The sequence below is a fragment of the Podarcis erhardii genome (assembly GCF_964252035.2).
Source record: "Podarcis erhardii genome assembly, chromosome: 3".
NCBI lineage: Eukaryota > Metazoa > Chordata > Lepidosauria > Squamata > Lacertidae > Podarcis > Podarcis erhardii.
This window is the reverse complement of record NC_138507.1, coordinates 110,680,720-110,698,783: the sequence shown is the minus strand read 5'-3', so window position 1 is coordinate 110,698,783 and position 18,064 is coordinate 110,680,720. Positions and strand designations below refer to the sequence as shown.

General features: G+C 42.4%; 1 protein-coding gene across 30 annotated transcripts in view; it reads left to right on the top strand.

Annotated features, from left to right (window-relative positions):
- Positions 1–18,064, top strand: part of NRXN1 (neurexin 1) — a 1,006,781-nt gene that overhangs the window by 109,115 nt on the left and 879,602 nt on the right. For 18 of the 30 annotated variants that reach the window (XM_081854465.1, XM_081854464.1, XM_081854495.1 and 15 more), the window contains exon 3: positions 14,979–14,996. The exons of the other annotated variants lie outside the window; for them this stretch is intronic. In XM_081854465.1, coding sequence (XP_081710591.1) covers positions 14,979–14,996 — 18 coding nt within the window. The remainder of the gene's footprint in view (positions 1–14,978; positions 14,997–18,064) is intronic. 30 annotated transcript variants of the gene reach the window in all.

The following is an 18,064-nucleotide window of genomic DNA, read 5'->3' as shown; positions in this document are numbered from 1 at the left end:
TGGAGCCTGTGGAGAAGGCAGGTCAAAAATTTCAGGACCATGGTGAGCAATTTAGTCTGAAGGAGGTTTCCTGCTGGCTGAGAGCTTTATGCCTCTGCCTCTTCTAGACTACACCCCCTTGTGGAGAACTTTAGATCCTTCAAGTGCCTTCTCTGCTGCATGCCCTGTGATGCTGGACTAGTCAACTACCATGGTAAGCATTCGGTTCCTCAGGCTGGGGGAAGATTTCCCCATGACTCTTTGCTTAGGCATGTTTAACTCAGGGCCAGCAGCATGCCAGGGTCAGTCCAGGACACAGAAGTGGCATGGTTCCCTCCAACAAGACCTGAAAACCCCTATAATGGATAGACAAAAGGCAGGAAATGGCAATGAGTCATGAGAAAAGAAGTTGACCTTTAAGGGTGGGAAGACTTAAAGCCATAGATAGAAGTTTTACTCAGAGAAGCTTCTAATTTGCCATGTAGATTATATATGAGCAACAAGAATCAGTGGGATGACTGTGGGTACATGATAACTTGACTAAACATCAGGAAGAAGTTTCTGGCGGTAAGAGCTGTTCGGCAGGGGGATGGACTCCTCTGGATGATCTCAGCTGGTGTATAGACGTCCAGGAAGTCTTTAATCTCTCCTAGACCCAGGTTGTCCAGTGTTTTGCATCTAATAATATATAGAGCTGGACCATAAAGAAGGCTGATCGCCAAAGAATTGATGCTTTTGAATTATGGTGCTGGAGGAGACTCTTGAGAGTCCCATGGACTGCAAGAAGATCAAACCCATCCATTCTGAAGGAAATCAGCCCTGAGTGCTCACTGGAAGGACAGATCCTGAAGCTGAGACTCCAATCCTTTGGCCACCTCATGAGAAGAGAAGACTCCCTGGAAAAGACCCTGATGTTGGGAAAGATGGAGGGCACAAGGAGAAGGGGACGACAGAGGACGAGTGTTCTCTAAGCTACCAGCATGAGTTTCACCAAACTGCGGGAGGCAGTGGAAGACAGGAGTGCCTGGCGTGCTCTGGTCCATGGGGTCACGAAGAGTCGGACACGACTAAACGGATCTAGATCTAGAGCCCCGATCTAGAGCCCCATATATGTTGCATTGCCTTCCTCCCTCTGCTCACAGATTTCTGTCGGCATCCTGGCATGAAGCTTTATTGAAGGTTATGTCTTCCATTTTAAAAAATGTAATCACAATACTATTAAAAGGTAATTTGCTATGGGAGGGAGCTTCTTTTCAGGGATGATTGCCATAATTTTTAAAAATTCATTTTAGTAACGAAAAACAGAGATCCGCCTTCACTATTTAAGAAAAGGAGGCTGTGAGTTCAAAACCATTTTTTTCTGCAAGTAAAACATCTCTTAAGGTACTAGGGATACTGTTGTAGAACAATAATTTTACTGTTTGATGTATTCTGCCTGCTAATTGCACACTGAGTTATTGCTAGGTGAAATAATTGTTCGTAGTCAAATTGCCCACTGCTGTCTTTCTCGGCAGACTTAGCAAGGACTGGATGAAATAATCAAATTGTTAAATAGTTTGGGGAGGGACGGGGGGGGGGGAGAGAGAGGTAAAGAAAGAGGGTTTCCTATCTAGAAAGTTTAATCAAATTATTCTCAAAGATCTTAAAGCAATCTCTAAAATTACATCTTTATTGCTAAATTCACCCTCAATCACCACCCGCCGGACAAATGATACTTAAGGAATTATGGAATTATTGTAGAATGCCTGTTCCATGCATCATATTTATATCCAAGGTTCATGTATAAGCATCCATCCTTTCTAAGCAGAGAAAGAAACAAAGTTTGACAGGTGTACATAAAGGAATTGGATATGAAGTTTATTATAGAGACATGCAAGGTTTCTAAAGGAATGTTATATGCCAAGCAGAAATATTTTGAGCAAGGTATACTTCCAAAAACATGTAGCAGTCATATACTGTATGGCCAATATACAGTAATCACTACTTTTAAAATGTGCTGCTGCTCCTTACCATTTAATAATTGCTGTACGTTTATTTTGTGCTGAAATGAAGAGTTCTCTAGTATCAAGCACGGTTTCCTTGGAAAGGTACTTATAGACTGTGATCAAGGCACCTCTTAACCTTCTGTTCAATAAACTCTATAGATTGAGCTCTTTAAGCTGTTTATTGTAAGGCAGGTTTCCCAGATCATAGACTATTCTTGTAGCTCTTTTCAGAGTCCTGTCCTACATCACTTTCTATAGATTTTCTTTAAGGCCAAAGGGAAACTTTTAAATACAAGCATAAGAGCTACTAGACATTCTTTTCCAGTAAAAGTTCCCCTAATGTCCTGCACTGATCTGAAAAGAACAACCCAACATATGAAATAAAAGATTACATTATTTATGTGCTTATTTTAAGCACTTTCACTCTTCTGTTGGGTCACAGAGGCTCCCAGGGTGGCTCACAAAAGTTCTTGCTCTGAAGTTTACAATCTAAAATACATAGCATATGAGGAAAAAGGAATGAGGAAGGAAAAGGAAATTCAGACATGAGGTTTTTTTTGTGTTGTTTTTTTTTGAAGTTATAGATCTTACATAGTGCAGTTCTATAGTTCCATTATATAGTTATATAGTTCCATTTGCATATAGAGTCTCACATCAGATGGGGATGGCGCAGGGGGAAAGTTGTTTAATGAATTTGAATTTCAAGACAAGCATACCAATTTTGCACTTCATGAAACTGAAAATGTAGCTCTCTTTTGAAATTAGCACTTCTCCGAATTCTGACCAAAGAACGCATATGAAAAATGTGCATATTAGTGAAAGGGGCATACATTAGTGGAAACCACATACCAAGAAATCCATTTTATTATGGGGAGATTGCTTTAACAAATGCACATACTTTGAAAAATTGGGCATATTAGGACAAATATTTGTGAAAGCATATGTGCCGACTTTTATGTAAAAATTGAACATTCCTCTGGAAATGGGGAAAACAGAAGTTGAGGTTGAAAAAGTGAGAAACCAAGAAAAAATAAACCCAGAATTGAGAGGTCCACCCAACACCTACACCAGCAGAAGATCTCCCTTGTGTATGTCAGTGGCGGTCTTGGCTGTTGTGGCCATACCAAAGAGCAACTCCTCCCTGGAGGTACCTGCCCTTCCAGATCAGATTCTGGAGCAGAGCAAATAACCCTGGTGGTCCAGTAGACAGGGCTAACTTCTTCGGCTAGGTGACTATTGATAAACTAGAAAAAGATATTTTGATAATGAAGAAGTCCACTTATGGATCCAAAAGCAGTGGGTAGGAATAAATGCACAGTTCTCCCAACAGAAGGATGCAGAGAGTTTCCCCAAAGGATCAACATTGAGGCCTGTGCTTTCTAACTTAGCCTTAAATGATCTAGAGCTAAGTATGAGCAGTGAGGTAGCCAAGTTTGCAGGTGATACCAAATTGTTTGGCATGATTGAAACAAAAAAGGATTTGCCTTCCTTCAGCCCCTGTATAATTTGCTAAATGCATAGCCTACAAATCCTCCAAAATCCTGTGGTTTCTTTCTCTGATATTCCAACCTCCCTCAGAAAGTTGGCACAGGACTACAGAGAGTCTTTTCCTGTTGGAGACTCTTTCCTTCCTGGGCATCCTGATTTCCTGGGACTTGTAGCCATCCCAGTTCCTTCTGGAAAAAGATGGCACTCTGTGTGTCTGTGGGAGCACACAAGGCTTCTTCCTCTAATGGCCCCACTTTCTCCCAAGTAATGGTAGATTTTGTTTTTGGTTTCTTGGTTGCAAGAAAGAAAGGGGTGGTCATTTGAGGTTGCAAGCAGAATCAAAGCAGGGGGCATGATAACTGTAGGCTGAGTAATCTTTGATTCTACTTACAAAAATTTGAGCAGAGGTAGACACTCCTACTCCAGATTATAACCCCACTCATAGCCCTGACTCCACTCCTGATCTGCCAATTTCTGCGCCTTTGTTCCCTGATTTGTTCATCCTCTGGCTCTGTATTGGAAGCCAGTATTTTTCAAACAAAAAGGGCTTCTGAGCAAGAGCGTATTGCAGATGGTTTCCTTCAGATGACAATGGAGGAAGCTCTTGCCAAGTTTCGGGAAACAGAGAGGCATGCTGGGACAAAGACCAATGGAGCAACTCCCTTTGAAATGATAAAATGCAGCCATAAGCTGTTGGTTACATAGACATTAACCTTAGGACACAATTTCGCAACCACAATCAAGCTTGCATTTTTCTTACTGAATTCATTGGAATTTAACAGCTCCCCAGTGACTTACAGATTTCTGCTGAATGCATTTGTGCTGGCAAAGCCCCATCACATCAACAGAAGATGTATGAAGCCCCGCTACATGCAAGACACATCACTAAAAGGAGAAAATAGTGGGAAGATGTTTTGTTGCTCACCAGCTTTCCTCTGTTGTGTGCAGACAGCCCAAAAAGGCTCTGTAGTTTATATCCTGATGGCAAAAGCCATCTCAGTAAAAGGCTTTATTTATATCACCGCCATTAGCGTGTTTGCCTTTCAGGGGATACCTCCTTAAAATATTAGCATGCATTATGTTGCCATCTCCAGTGATTCAGTCTCTTCATCTTGAGTAGATATTTACAGTGCAGTCATAGTTATGTATTTTATTTGGCAAAGTTTACAGTGGACACACGGGTTGTGAACGTGATCTGTGTGGGAGGCATGTTCGCAACCCACAGCATTCGCAACTCACAGCGCCGCGTTTGTGCATGCATGGGTCGCGATGCGGCGCTTCTGTGCATGCGCAAAGTGCGATTTAGTGCTTCTGCTCATGCGCAAACGCCAAAACCTGTTCCCGTAATTCTAGGGAACAGTGCGCAATTCAGCACAGTGTGCAACCTGAAAACACACAACCTGAAGCATCTGTAACCCAAGGTATGACTGTACATTGTATCAGATAGTTAAACTATGGAACTCACTCCCACAGGAAGCAGTGGATGGGTTTAAAAGAGCAGTTAACAAATTCATAGAGCACAAGGCTACTTGCCATGATGGCTGTTCTCGGCCTCCACAGTTGGAGGCAGTAATTATTATTATTATTTATTAAATTTGTCCACCACCCTCTACCCGTAGATCTCAGGGTGGTTCACAACATAAAATCACAATATAAAGAAATACAAAATACTTAATAGAAATAGGAACAGAAACAAAGTAATAATCCCCCCCTCCCAAAACACATTCAAAAGGGCATTGAATCAGTCAATCAGCCAGAGGCCTGGTTAAAGAAGGACGTTTTTGCCTGGTGCCTAAAGGTGTATAAGGAAACTGGCAGCTGAACCTTTCCTGGGAAGAGCGTTCCAGAAATGGGGAGCCACTGCAGAAAAGGCCCATTTTTGTGTTGCCACCCTATGGGCCTCTCGTGGAGGAGGCACACAAAGAAGTTCCAGTTCCTGGAAACTGCAGGATGATGAGTGCTCTTGAGCTCACGTTCTGATTTCTGATTTCCTAAAGGCATCTTCTAGGCCACTGTGAGAACAGCATGCTGGGCCAGATGGTCCAGTTGCCTGATCCGTCAGGCTCTCCTTATGCTCTTATCTCCTTAAACCAGGAGAATGGACATCAAAATGGCAATTGTGATTCAAGATAAGTAACTGTGAAATGAATCACATTTTGGAGACGGGGATTGCAACTTTATATATATAGACATGAAGTCTGAACTGGTGATGAGGAACCAAGAGACCACCACCACCACCATCATCATCATCATCATCATCATTATTATTATTATTATTATTATTATTATTATTATTATATACCACCTTCATCTGTATACTGCCCTTCATTGCAAGGCAGGTCACAACAGAAAAAATATAAAATGAGAATACAAAATACATAACGAAACAAAAACAACCCAATGACTTCTCTCCCAATAGCTCCATTAAAAAATTAACCTAATACATGGCAGCTGTGAAAAGGCAAATTCCATGATTGGGACCATTGATTCCATGATTCCATGATTGGGACCATTAGGAAGGACTTGAAAATAAATCTGTGACTGTTGTTATGCCCTTATACATATCCATGATGCGACCATACTTTGAATACTGAGTATAGTTCTGATGGCTCCATCTCAAAAAAAGGTGATGCGGCAGCTGGTTTCTGAAGATGAGCTTCTGTTCTCATGTCCTGTTGATGTGCTTCCCATAGGCCACTGTTGGGGAACAGGATGCTGGGCTAGATAGGGCCTTATAGCCTTTTTTTCTGGGCTATTCTAGACATGCACCATGAATTGAGCATGGGAAGTGTGGTGGTAGTGGATGGGGAGCAACGACCTGTGACTACATCAGGCACCCAGAGGTCAGGAGGGATGTTTCCCTACCGGAGTAAGTTATAATTCTCACCTGCTTAGACTTTATGAATCCAGCTAGTATGGTTTGCAGTTGCTATATTTATGAATCTAATTTTTATCTCAGTGCTTTGTTTTCTGAACCTTTTTGTTTTTGTATATGCTGGAAGCCGCCCAGAGTGGCTGGGGCAACCCAGTCAGATGGGTGGGGTACAAATAATAAATGATTATGGTTATGATTGTTGGTGGATGTGGTCACAAATAATGCAATGACTGGATTTAAGAAATGTGTAGAGAATAAGGGTGCCTTATCAGCTAAGATGACTAGGGCATCCTTCTTCACACTTAAGGGCTTCCACAAACTTTGTAACAAAGTGTGAACGTTAATGACCAACACAGTAATGCTCTGTTTGCATCCTGGAGGAGTATTATGCTTCATTTAAAGCAGTAGGGTTTTGTGAGATAAGAGCTAGCATCTTCGGTATAGTGCTTTTCAAAAAGGAGGGAGAAAGGTTGTTTTCTGCTGCTCCAGAGAAGCGGACACGGAGCAATGGTTCCAAACTACAAGAAAGAAGATTCCACCTAAACATTAGGAAGAACTTCCTGACAGTAAGAGCTGTTCGACAGTGGAATTTGCTGCCAAGGAGTGTGGTGGAGTCTCCTTCTTTGGAGGTATTTAAGCAGAGGCTTGACAACCATATGTCAGGAGTGCTCTGATGGTGTTTCCTGCTTGGCAGGGGGTTGGACTCGATGGCCCTTGTGCTCTCTTCCAACTCTATGATTCTATGATTCTATGAAAAATGTGAAATGAGGACCTGCTAGGCAAAGGCAAGAACTCTTGGACCTGCCTATCTACATCTCGCATTTTCCTTAGATCACACCATGTTGAGACGCTGACTTGCTTCTACATCCTTTCCCATGTATGGAAAAGGAGTATGGCTAATCTTCTTTTACATTGTGTGGCAGTACAGGAAGCTGCCAGTGTTACCATCCCATGTAGCTTCTTCCCTATCCATGTTTTTGGCTTGAGTGAGGCACGTGGTGAACTGATGCTCTGAAAAAATTGTTTTTCCTTGGCTTTTGATCAGTGTGGCAGTGATGGATAGAAAAGGCCCCATCAGAACAATTCTCATCAATCCCGCACCTGTGTTTCACTTCCTGTGGTTCTGCCTTCAAAGACATCAAATAGCTTAAAGGGCAGTGTAATTTCTCTCTCTTTCTCTCTTGTTCATTGATCTCCCTTTACTATGGACATTGGCAAGGACAATTCTGGACACTGTTCAGCCTACTGGCTTGCCGTTGTTTTCACTTGTTTATATCCAAGGGAGACTAAACCAGCATGTTTCTTGTTTTATATGAGACTGACAGAGTAATTGCATGTAGATCTACTCAGAAGTAGGCCCCACTGAGTTCAGTAGGGCTTACTCCCAGGTAAGTGTGTATAAGATTGCAGCCTTATGGAACCATGTAGATATCTACCATCTACCATGTACATGTCTGGAAGCGGTTGGAGGATGGATGGTGGCTAACAGATTGAGGTTGAATCCTGACAAGACTGAAGTACTCTTTTGGGGGACAGGGGGCAGACAAGTGTGAGGGACTCCCTGGTCCTGAAAGGGGTAACTATGCCCCTGAAGGACCTGGTGCACAGCCAGGAAGTCATTTTGGACTCACAGTTGTCCATGGAGGCACAAGTCAATTCTGTATCCAAGGCAGCTGTCTACCAGCTCCAGCTGGTACGCCGGCTGAGACCCTACCTGCCTGCACATTGTCTCGTCATAGTGGTACATGATCTGGTTATCTCCCATTTGGACTACTGTAATGCCCTCCACGTAGGGCTACCTTTGAAGGTGACTTGGAAATTACAACTAATCCAGAATGTGGCAGCTAGACTGATGACTGGGAGTGGCCACCATGACCATATAACACCAGTCCTAAAGGATCTTCATTGGCTCCCAGTGCATTTCTGAGCACAGTTCAAAGTGCTGGTGCTGACCTTTAAAGCCCTAAATGGCCTCGGCCCAGTATACCTGAAGGAGCGTCTCCACCCCCATCGTTCAGCCCGGACACTGAGGTCCAGTGCCAAGGGTCTTCTGCTGGTTCCCTCATTGTGAGAAGTGAAGTTACAGGGAACCAGGCAGAGGGCCTTCTCGGTAGAGGTGCATTCCCTGTGGAACACCCTCCCTTCAGATGTCAAGGAGATAAAGAACTATACAGCTTTTAGAAGACATCTGAAGGTAGCCCTGTTTTGGGAAATGTCTAATGTTTTATTATGCTTTGATATATGCTGTAAGTTGCTCAGAGTGGCTGGGGAAACCCAGCTAGATGAGTGGAGTATTATTATTATTATTATTATTATTATTATTATTATACATTTACGTTTATGGCATCAGTTGCTGCAGTTTTCACGCACCGATGAATTAGCAATCCAGTCTTCCAGTTTGAAAATTCTGTTTGTAGCAGATCATATTTAAGTGACCCGCTGCTTCTAAACAAAAGATAATGTTCATTTAGAACATTATGTAAATACACTTTCTTCCATAGAAACCAAGGTGGATCAGGGGGTGCACCTTAGTAATCAGAATCAGAATCAGATTTTATTAAACGGTCACAGACCAGATTGGTTCGTACAGCTAGTCAGCGAAACATAACACCGGAAAAAACAAAGGACAATTTCAATACAGATTAGGCCATAACAACAATTTAAGATTGGACAGCATGAATAAGATTAAGTATTTGCCTTCGCCTGCATGTTGACATTGGAAAGCTCTTGTTTTCTGCGCCTGATAGCGGCTGCACAGAATTTAGCAACATTGATCGTAATTACAGGAACCTTATCTTCTACCAAGGCTCTCATACATTGAAGTTCTGATTCATTTTTAAGCTTTTGTAGAACTGGGGCAATAAAGGTCAGGCGTAGATCCTTGTAATAGCTACAGTGCACCTTAGTAATATGCCGCACAGTACAAGGCCATTTGATGGCTGCCTCACAGTCCTTGTGGCACTAGCTTAAGCCAGGCTTTGGGGAGGAGGCTCAAGGCTCTGGCAGAGCTCTAGAGCCCTTCTACCTCCTTCCCAATGCCTGGTAAGCACCAGCCTGGCTTTAGAAAGAGGCAGGAGGACTCTAGGACTCCATCAGAACCAGTCATAGAATCATAGAATTGGAAGGGACCCTACGGATCATCTAGTCCAACCCCCTGCAATGCAGGAATACGCAGATGTCCCATACAGGGATCGAACCTGCAACCTTGGCATTATCAGCACCACACTCTAACCAACTGAGCCATCCCCTCTCACCTTCTTCCAGAAGCCAGGCAAGTGCTTACCAAACTTTCAGAAGGCACCCTCCTTGACTGTGTGCCTGATGCAACCACACTGCTCACGTTGCCCTAAATCCACCTGGATGGATGTTTTGCCTTTTACCCCCCCCCCCGCCCCCCACAGGCTTTATCTAATTTGGTGATCTTGTTGTTTTTGTACATCAGACGTGTTCTTCTCCATATCATTTTCATTCCTTACTTTCCTTGAAAGCATGCAATCTAATGTCCTGCACACATGAAATGGCAGGTGTTGGAGCCTTACTAATCGCTTTGCCCATGTAGCCACATGCAGAAAAGAAAAGGTGTTCTACAGCCCAGCCTTAACCATGCACACCACACACATGTCTGCTTCAGGTCACAACTTTAAAGCAAATTTAAGTTTTAAAAAGTGGGAGAGGGGCCTAAGGCTTCCGCTTAACATATAGCTGAGCAAGAACTGAATATGCAAAGTTATACATATTTTTTTTCTTTAATTATGGTAAGGGTCTGTGTCTCAATGGCAAAGCATCATGCTTCACATGCAAAATGTCAACATCTGGCATCTCCAAGTAGGACTGGAAAGGGTTTCAAATCCCAGAGAGCCACTCCCATTCAACCCAGATGGACTTAGCAAAAGACAGCTTCCTAAGTTCATAATTATTGCAGTGTAGGTGATGGGCTTCAAGTTAGAATGTGGGCAGGGAGCCTCTTTTGATCCAATAGATAGTGGGAGATGAACAAATGTAATTCCAAACACCAGAAATTCCTGTATTCTTTATACAGTGGTGCCCCGCAAGACGAATGCCTCGCAAGATGAAAAACCCGCTAGACGAAAGGGTTTTCTGTTTTGGAGGCGCTTCGCAAGATGAATTTCCCTATGGGCTTGCTTCGCAAGACGAAAACGTCTTGCGAGTCTTGCAATTTTCCCCCCTCCCCCCTTATCTAAGTCGCAAAGCCGCTTAGCCGCTAATAGCCGCTAATAGCCGCTAATAGCCGCTAAGCCGCTAATAGCGCTAAGCCGCTAAGCCGCTAATAGGGTTGCTTTGCAAGACGAAAAAACTGCTAGATGAAGAGACTCGCGAACGGATTCTTTTCGTCTTGCGAGGCACCACTGTATATTGATTTCTCTGCCTTTGCTCTGCCTTTTATTTCTTTATATTCATTTATTAATCACATTTGTTTCACAGCATGAAACTGTTGAAGTGGTGTATACAGTAAAAATGCAACAAAGCACAGAAACATAAGATTCTGTTTGTTGAATTCTTCAGCAAACTCTTAAAACATCAACGAACTTGAAAACCTTAAAAGCAACAGCCATTCCAACTCTAGAAACAATTTCATCAGATATAAAATTAGTATTCCACAGATGGCTGGGTTGGACATCAGGGAAAGCCTTCCTAAACAAAAATGGCTGCTGTAGGTTCATAAAGATCATGATGCTATTCACCTGTCTGATCTCCGTGGATAATTGATTCCAGGGAGCTGGAGTTGCAATGCTAAAATCCTGTGGTTTTTTTGTACACCTCTGGGGCACATGGTACTCTCAGCAGTGCCCCATCTGAGGACACAGAGGAGAAAAACAGTCTTTTAAATATCATGGCCTCAGGTTGGTTAGGACTTTAAATACACCAAGCAGGACCTTCATAGAAACACAAAACATTAGAGTTGAAAGGGATCCTGTGGATCATTTAGTTCAATCCACTGGGATGCAGGAATATGCAGCTGTCCCATACAGGGATCAAACTTGCGACCTTGGCATTATCACCACTGTGCTCTAACCAAATGAGCTGCTTGGTTGTATATTGGCTCCTGGTTGCATATTGGCACTAAAGGATCTGCCAAGGTAACTTGCTAATTACATAAATAATAACAACATTGTCATTAAATACGGTTGTTGATGTTGTTAAAATTTCTATACCACCCTTCATGTGAAGATCACAGGGCAGTCTGCAATATAAAAACACAGAAATACATACCATAATAACAAACAATAACAGTAAACAACCCACCCATCCGGACTGTGGGTGCAGACCACTCAGGAGGTGCACAAATGAATAAGAGTGCTGGACTGAAAAAGCCTCACTATGACTTTCAAGCCTCACTATGTAATGACAAAGAAAGCTACATCTCCATTAACCTCAGCATTCAAGGGGGCTCACAGAGGTTAATAAATAGGGTAATAATGCAATTACAAGGCAAGTCACATAATATCTGTGAAAGTTTCAGGTGCTTTGTACCTCCATTCTTGCCTTCTTGTAGATTAATTAGGACTGGGAATCAAAGCCCCCTGCCTCCCTTTCTCCTACATAGGCATTGACTGAACAAGCCAAGCCCTGAAGCTTGTCTCATTCCCCATTTTCCATGGCCTACTACTACCAGCATCATTTCTAAGCGCTAGTTGAGTACTTTATTTTGTAGGGTCTAATTAATGCAGAGGCACTGACCAGTTTCCAAACACAGGTTCAAACCTGCCCAGATACCTAGAATGCTGTTGGTCTGTATGTTTTTTAATTTATTGCTGGTTTTCATTCTTTAAGTGTTTTCAATAGTTGTTTTGATTGTTTAACCATAATTCTATTGCTTTCTTCATTGGGCTAAGCCATTGTTTGGCTTAGCATTTAATCCAAACCCAGGCATATGGTTTGCCTTACTCCAGACAAACCATTACTTTTATCCATACTTCCCCCCCCCCATCCCTTGTGTTTTGTCTGGAGAAGATAAACCATGAGTCACAGCATTCTAAACCAAACCGTGGTGTATCTCACAGCAGCACAGCAGCTGGCAGATGAGTTGGGAAGGAAAACCAACGCCATCTTCTCTCTAGGATCCCACATGTTTGCACATACATGCTAAACCATGGCTTGGCTTACTGTTACGTGTGAACTGAGTTTATAGGCTAGAATAGTGTGTACATTTTTTCATCCTACTTACATCAAATCTGTGGAGCACCAGAATACTCGTTTGATTGTGGTGAGATCAGTGTGCCAGCAATTAAAACCCTATGTTTATAGTGTAGGACTGAACATGTGACCCACCAAGCCAAACACAGCTCACCAACCACACTTAGAGATTTCCTCCAGCTTCTGCATTTGCTGCCTGCCAGGGACTGCAAAACCAGAGTTTTTCAAGCAATGGGAAAGTTACTCTTCTTCCCGCTCCTCTCGCCCAACTGTTATTCAACACACTTCATAGTTTCCTTGTGTGCTTTTCCATAAAGGAAACTGCCTCAGGAGTATATTTGCTGTTTTCCAAGTTCTCCATTTGACAAAATTAAGTTTTGATGGATTCAGTGAAGACAGCTTCTGAATGGAAAGAAATAATTCTGCTGTATGTGGATTATGCACTTCCGGAATGTACCAGTTTGATTAGGATTGAGTGTCCGGTTTGATCCTCTTCAAATCGTTTTTACCTGGTGCAGTTCTACTGCAATCAGGGGTAAGCTATGTGAGAGCTGCATTTAGACCAGTTACCTCCCCATATTTTCAATAATTATATGCAGTAATGAGATATTTTACTGATTTTGAATTCAAGAGAAATTGTCACTGTCAATGTGAAATGCAGAATTAAGTAGTTTCATTACAGTAAGTAGACATAATTATGCTGCTGTCACCCATTTGTACTACTGACCTCCTAAGACTTCCCTAGCCTGTTTACTAGGATTATACAGTTTGACCTTAAACAAGCAAGGTGGAATTATTCTGGAACTAGACACTGCTTCTACATAGTTTGCAGTTTTGAGAAATAGCCTTTGCCTTTCATAGCTGCATTCAGCATGGATTGGAAGGAGTGCAACTTTCCCAGGAAATTGTGAAAAATCTAAGCAGGGATGGCCAGGATGCTGTCTGTTTGACTCTTAACTTCCTTCAGCCCCAGCTAGTGTGGCCAAAGGTGATGGGTGATAGGAGTTGTAGTTCATTGAAATTTGAAGTATATCAGGTTGGGGAAGGCTGGTGTAGAATGGTCAGAGTACAGAAGAGGGAAGGAATTCCATCAAGCTTAGCACCAGTTCTTGACACCTTAGATCATTTGCTGGTGCTCTGGCACTTTCCCTTCAAACTAGTCTACAAGTTCTTCACAGTGCTTTACAGCAACTGTGCTTCAGGGACATGGAAGGGATTTTAAAATGGTAGCTTGTAGATATCAACTGCTGCCGCTGGCAGATGAACCCAAGTCGGGGAACCCGCTGAGATAGGTCCATGTCGGGTCATGTTGCAGAGAGTCGCTTTAAACTTGGAACTAGCCTTGGATTCTCTACTTTTAACAGATGTGAATAAAAGAGGTGATTTCGGCTGGCGCGGCATTTTTCTCCTGTGAGGCACAGTGCCACCTGCTTCACTCCGTTGAAGAAGATACCGCTGCCTGCATTATGTTGCTCTAGGGGCAGCTCCGCATTTAGAAAGTCTGTAAGCATGAAAGCAGCTCGCACGGAATGTCTCCACAAGAGATGCAGACTGGCTGAACCCTCATTTCCCAGGACTCACTGGAAACAATTGCCCTGTACAGATGATCTATTAACAGAGAAAGCCCTCTGGGGAATGTGACAGCCATTAAACCAGTACAACACCCAAAATAAGTGTGTAGTGCAGCTGTACGTATAGAGAGTTTGATTTAAAGTTAGGCGTTGACACTTTTTTTGGTTTCCTTGTTGTTATTATTTTTAACTGGCCCTTCTTCTGGGTCTCTAACATATTCATAAACCTGGCCTACACATTTGGCTAAGTGAAGCTTTCTTTGGCATGGAGAGAAGCAGAGCAAAATCCATCACCTGCTGCAACCATACGTCTGTGCATCCAGTTCTTCTAAAAGGCACAGGAGCAGGCAGTCAAGTGTATCATTTTCAGTGCCAGAGCTTTCCCCTGCAATGTGTGAAGTAGAAGTAAACCTGGCTCTGGCCTTTTATAGACAGCTTTTCCTTGGCCACTGAGTGGTCTCAACCAGCCTCCCTCCCCCACTTTATCTGGAATTAAGAGGTTTCTAATCCAGAGACAGACTTGAATCCCAGGCACTTTTTTCGTTTCTCGTTTTAGAAATTAACCATTGGACACCATAGCACCCTTTGAAATCATTGACTAACCTAAGGAACTCATAGTGGATGAATCCATTTAACAAACAAACAAACAACAATCACCCCTTTCACTTGAGATATTGCACTTTTCTTTTCTTTTGTACCACTTGCAGGAGTGGGGTTTTCCTTTCAACAGAAGAAACACTGCCTCCCTGTGCTTTTTGGTCTCCCCTGCCCCACTTCCTTCTGGATAGTAGCAATGGATCACTTGCATGTGGTGTCCGCTGCCTTGCATGATGCTCACATGCAAAGGCAAGTTCCAGTCTGCATGCTGCTTAATGAATGTTTTTTCTTTCCCTTTTTCTCTCCCTCCTTGTTATGTGCTTTCAGAAGACAACTATGTGGAAGGTGGGTGCTTTCTATCTTCTTTTCCTAAGCTCTTTTCTTACCCTTCCTATCCCTCCTGTTTAGTGTTTTGCCTCCTGGTTAGTGTTTATAGTGGTGCTCCTTATCATTCAATACGGTAAGTTGATTTTCTGCTTTCCTTCTGGGACTATTTTAAGTTTCAACATGGTGGTGGCGGCGTAAGTTGCCCCCTCCCCCCTTTAAAATGTACTGTTGGAATTGGGAGAATCTCTTGGTTTCAACAGTGGCAGGGGGGGAGGGGAGGAGAGATTTTCTGGTCAGCATTAATGCACTAATAATGGCTTAGGAACTAAGAGAGAAAGAACACGGACGTTTATTTGTGTTGTATAACCTTAATCATGGGATCGCCTGGCTTTCTCATTGTTTTTGTACATTTGAAGAGTCAGCAGCCTTGCATAAGGGTTTTTGTGCCCAGAAAGTTTTTAATTTGTTGTTCCCTAACTGCACCCTGCTTTTGAAGCTCCCCTGTGTTTTTTTAAAAAAGCACCATGCAATGTGGTCTTATTGTTGTTGCACATACAGATATCATCACCATAAGTACTACTGCCTACCAACACCATTGTCACACCAGAAGCTCCTGGTCCCTGCTCAGGGCAAGCTCAATGGCAGTTGTGTCATTGAGGGACTGCTGTTAGGGGGAAGAAGCTTGGAATGGCCTTCTGAGCATGTGCAAGCCCTTCCATGCATCTCGAGGGGCTTGCTATATTGTGGTCACAGTTTTCGACACCAGTAAGTGGGAGCAAAAATACATCTAGAGATGACTCTCTAGCTCCCGTGACTTGTGCCACAGAGGTTGATTGTGATACTGTGACTCAGGGTCTTTTAGAGCACCACCAATCTGGTGTAGAGAGAAGCTGTCACCCTTTTTTTACTGTTCTATAAGGGGAGGGAGAGAAATGACGGATCCATAAAATGATGGATGAAAATCTGAAATCATTGGCAAAACTGCCCTTACTTCAAGACAGGCCATTCATTTGCCATTTGTTAAACTAATTGGCACTGATTGCCATTCATTCTAGTCCTCTATAAGAGTACTTAATGTCCACATTAGTTAGTTATGTGAGCCATTAGCAGCTTCTTATTTATTAATTACATTTTTATGACACAAAATACCCTGGTGGTTTACAGAAAATATATATATGAAGAAATGGAATTCACTTCTGTCTTATACCTGTTCATTATTTCATTGCTCTTTGTGGCATTATGCTGCAGCCCCCAAACATCTGATTTAAGTGCCTCTCATGTAAGGTGTCTTTGCTCATTATTATTACTATTATTATCATTTACCCAATTTAAAATACAGCACGAAAATCTGGTTTAAAAGAACTTTACAATTATAGAAAAAAAGGAGTTATAAAGCACATGGCAACTCTTGAAAATATGCTTCTCAGACACCAAAGGCCAAAAGGAGAGTATGGGCACAATCAATATCCTTAAGTAAACCACCCCAAATGTGGGAAACTAACACATAGTCTTGTCTACATGGTAAAACACATGTAGGTGTGTGGGGGTTTTGCAGCACCTTAGGTAAAGCACAGGACATTCATGCTCATTGTTGATTACTATGATATTTACAGGGGTTCAATGAGACTTTTAGAGCAGGCCTCCCAGTTAGGGATCAGACAAGCTGATTGTATCAGCCATGCATAGTGGTCTAGTGCTGAGCTAGCAGAAAATGCAGAAGGTTGTCTTCTGCCTGGGCCACTAGGCATGCCAGGTGAGCTGGGGTGTTCTTGGTGGTTCACAAGTTATGTGGTCCTGTCTTCAGGTTTTTTCCTGGACTTGTTTTCAGGCAGAATCATTCCCATCCAGAGATATCATTATTATTATTATCATTACTATTATTATTTAAGACTATTCCAAAGGAACACACGGCAAGTTCAAACAACCGAGCTGAGGATTTAATGAAAGGGAATAGCTTCTGAGAGTCCAGTACAGCTGACATGAAAGTGCACTGTGAGTCAGATATTCAGCCAGCCTACATCACTGCATCTTCACAGCACTCTGTGGAACCACTTTAATTAAGATCAGATAAGGATTTTCTCTGTTAAGCAAGAATTTCCTTAACCAAATTGACCTTAGGGGGGGGGGATAAAATAAAAAGACAGGCATAAGATATCATTGGTCCATCTTTGCAAACTAGCATATGCCGAAGGGTAGTAGCTGAAGTTGAATATGCAAAAAATCTGCTTGTAGCGTGTACATATATCTATATATTCTAAATCTCTTAGGACTCATTTACACGATTCCTTTTTTGGCATGATGTTCAGCCGTAGAAGAAGCCATGGTGCATCATTTCTAATGTTAAATGAATCATTTCAAGTACTAAGGTACCTTGAACCAATCTAGCTGTTTTGCAAATATAATTCTTTAGGATAGGGCTCCAATGTGGACACTAAGTTTCTAGTTGTGGTGCATAGTAATATTTAATCAAACATCGATCTAGAGTTTCTTGTTTGTTTGTTTTTTGCTTTACAAACAATCTGTTCTTGTGTCCTGAGCATTTTTAATAATATCCACCTAAAAAGGAAAGAAAAAGAAAAACATTTTCCATGTCATAAGTTCACCAGTAACAATGAATGGGTGCCAATTGCAAATAAATACTGGGCAAGCTTGGCCGTTTCAAAACTTTTGCTAAATGCAGGTAAAATAAAGACCACTCTTGTAAGACAGGTGTGGAGAACCTCCAATTAGTCCCAGCAAGCATGGCCAGTGGAAGTCTTAATTCAACAACATCTAGAGGGCCAGAGGTTCCTGGCACTTGATCTAGGATATCAGAACAATGCAAAGTGAAAATTTGCAAATTATGATATGCAAGTCAAAATGTTCTGGGAAACCCACATAACTGGCCATGCTTTGCAAGCAGTTCTTCTGCATCTCTAGTTAGGACTGGAATAGATTCTTGCCTGAAACCCCAGAGAGCCACTTCCAGTCACTGAAGCCAGTACTAAGGTAGAGGGACCAATGAGAGCTTCCTTTATTCTACATATTTCAGTATGTATATGTCAGAATAAAATGAGCTGGGATTGTATGCACCTTGGCTCCGCAGA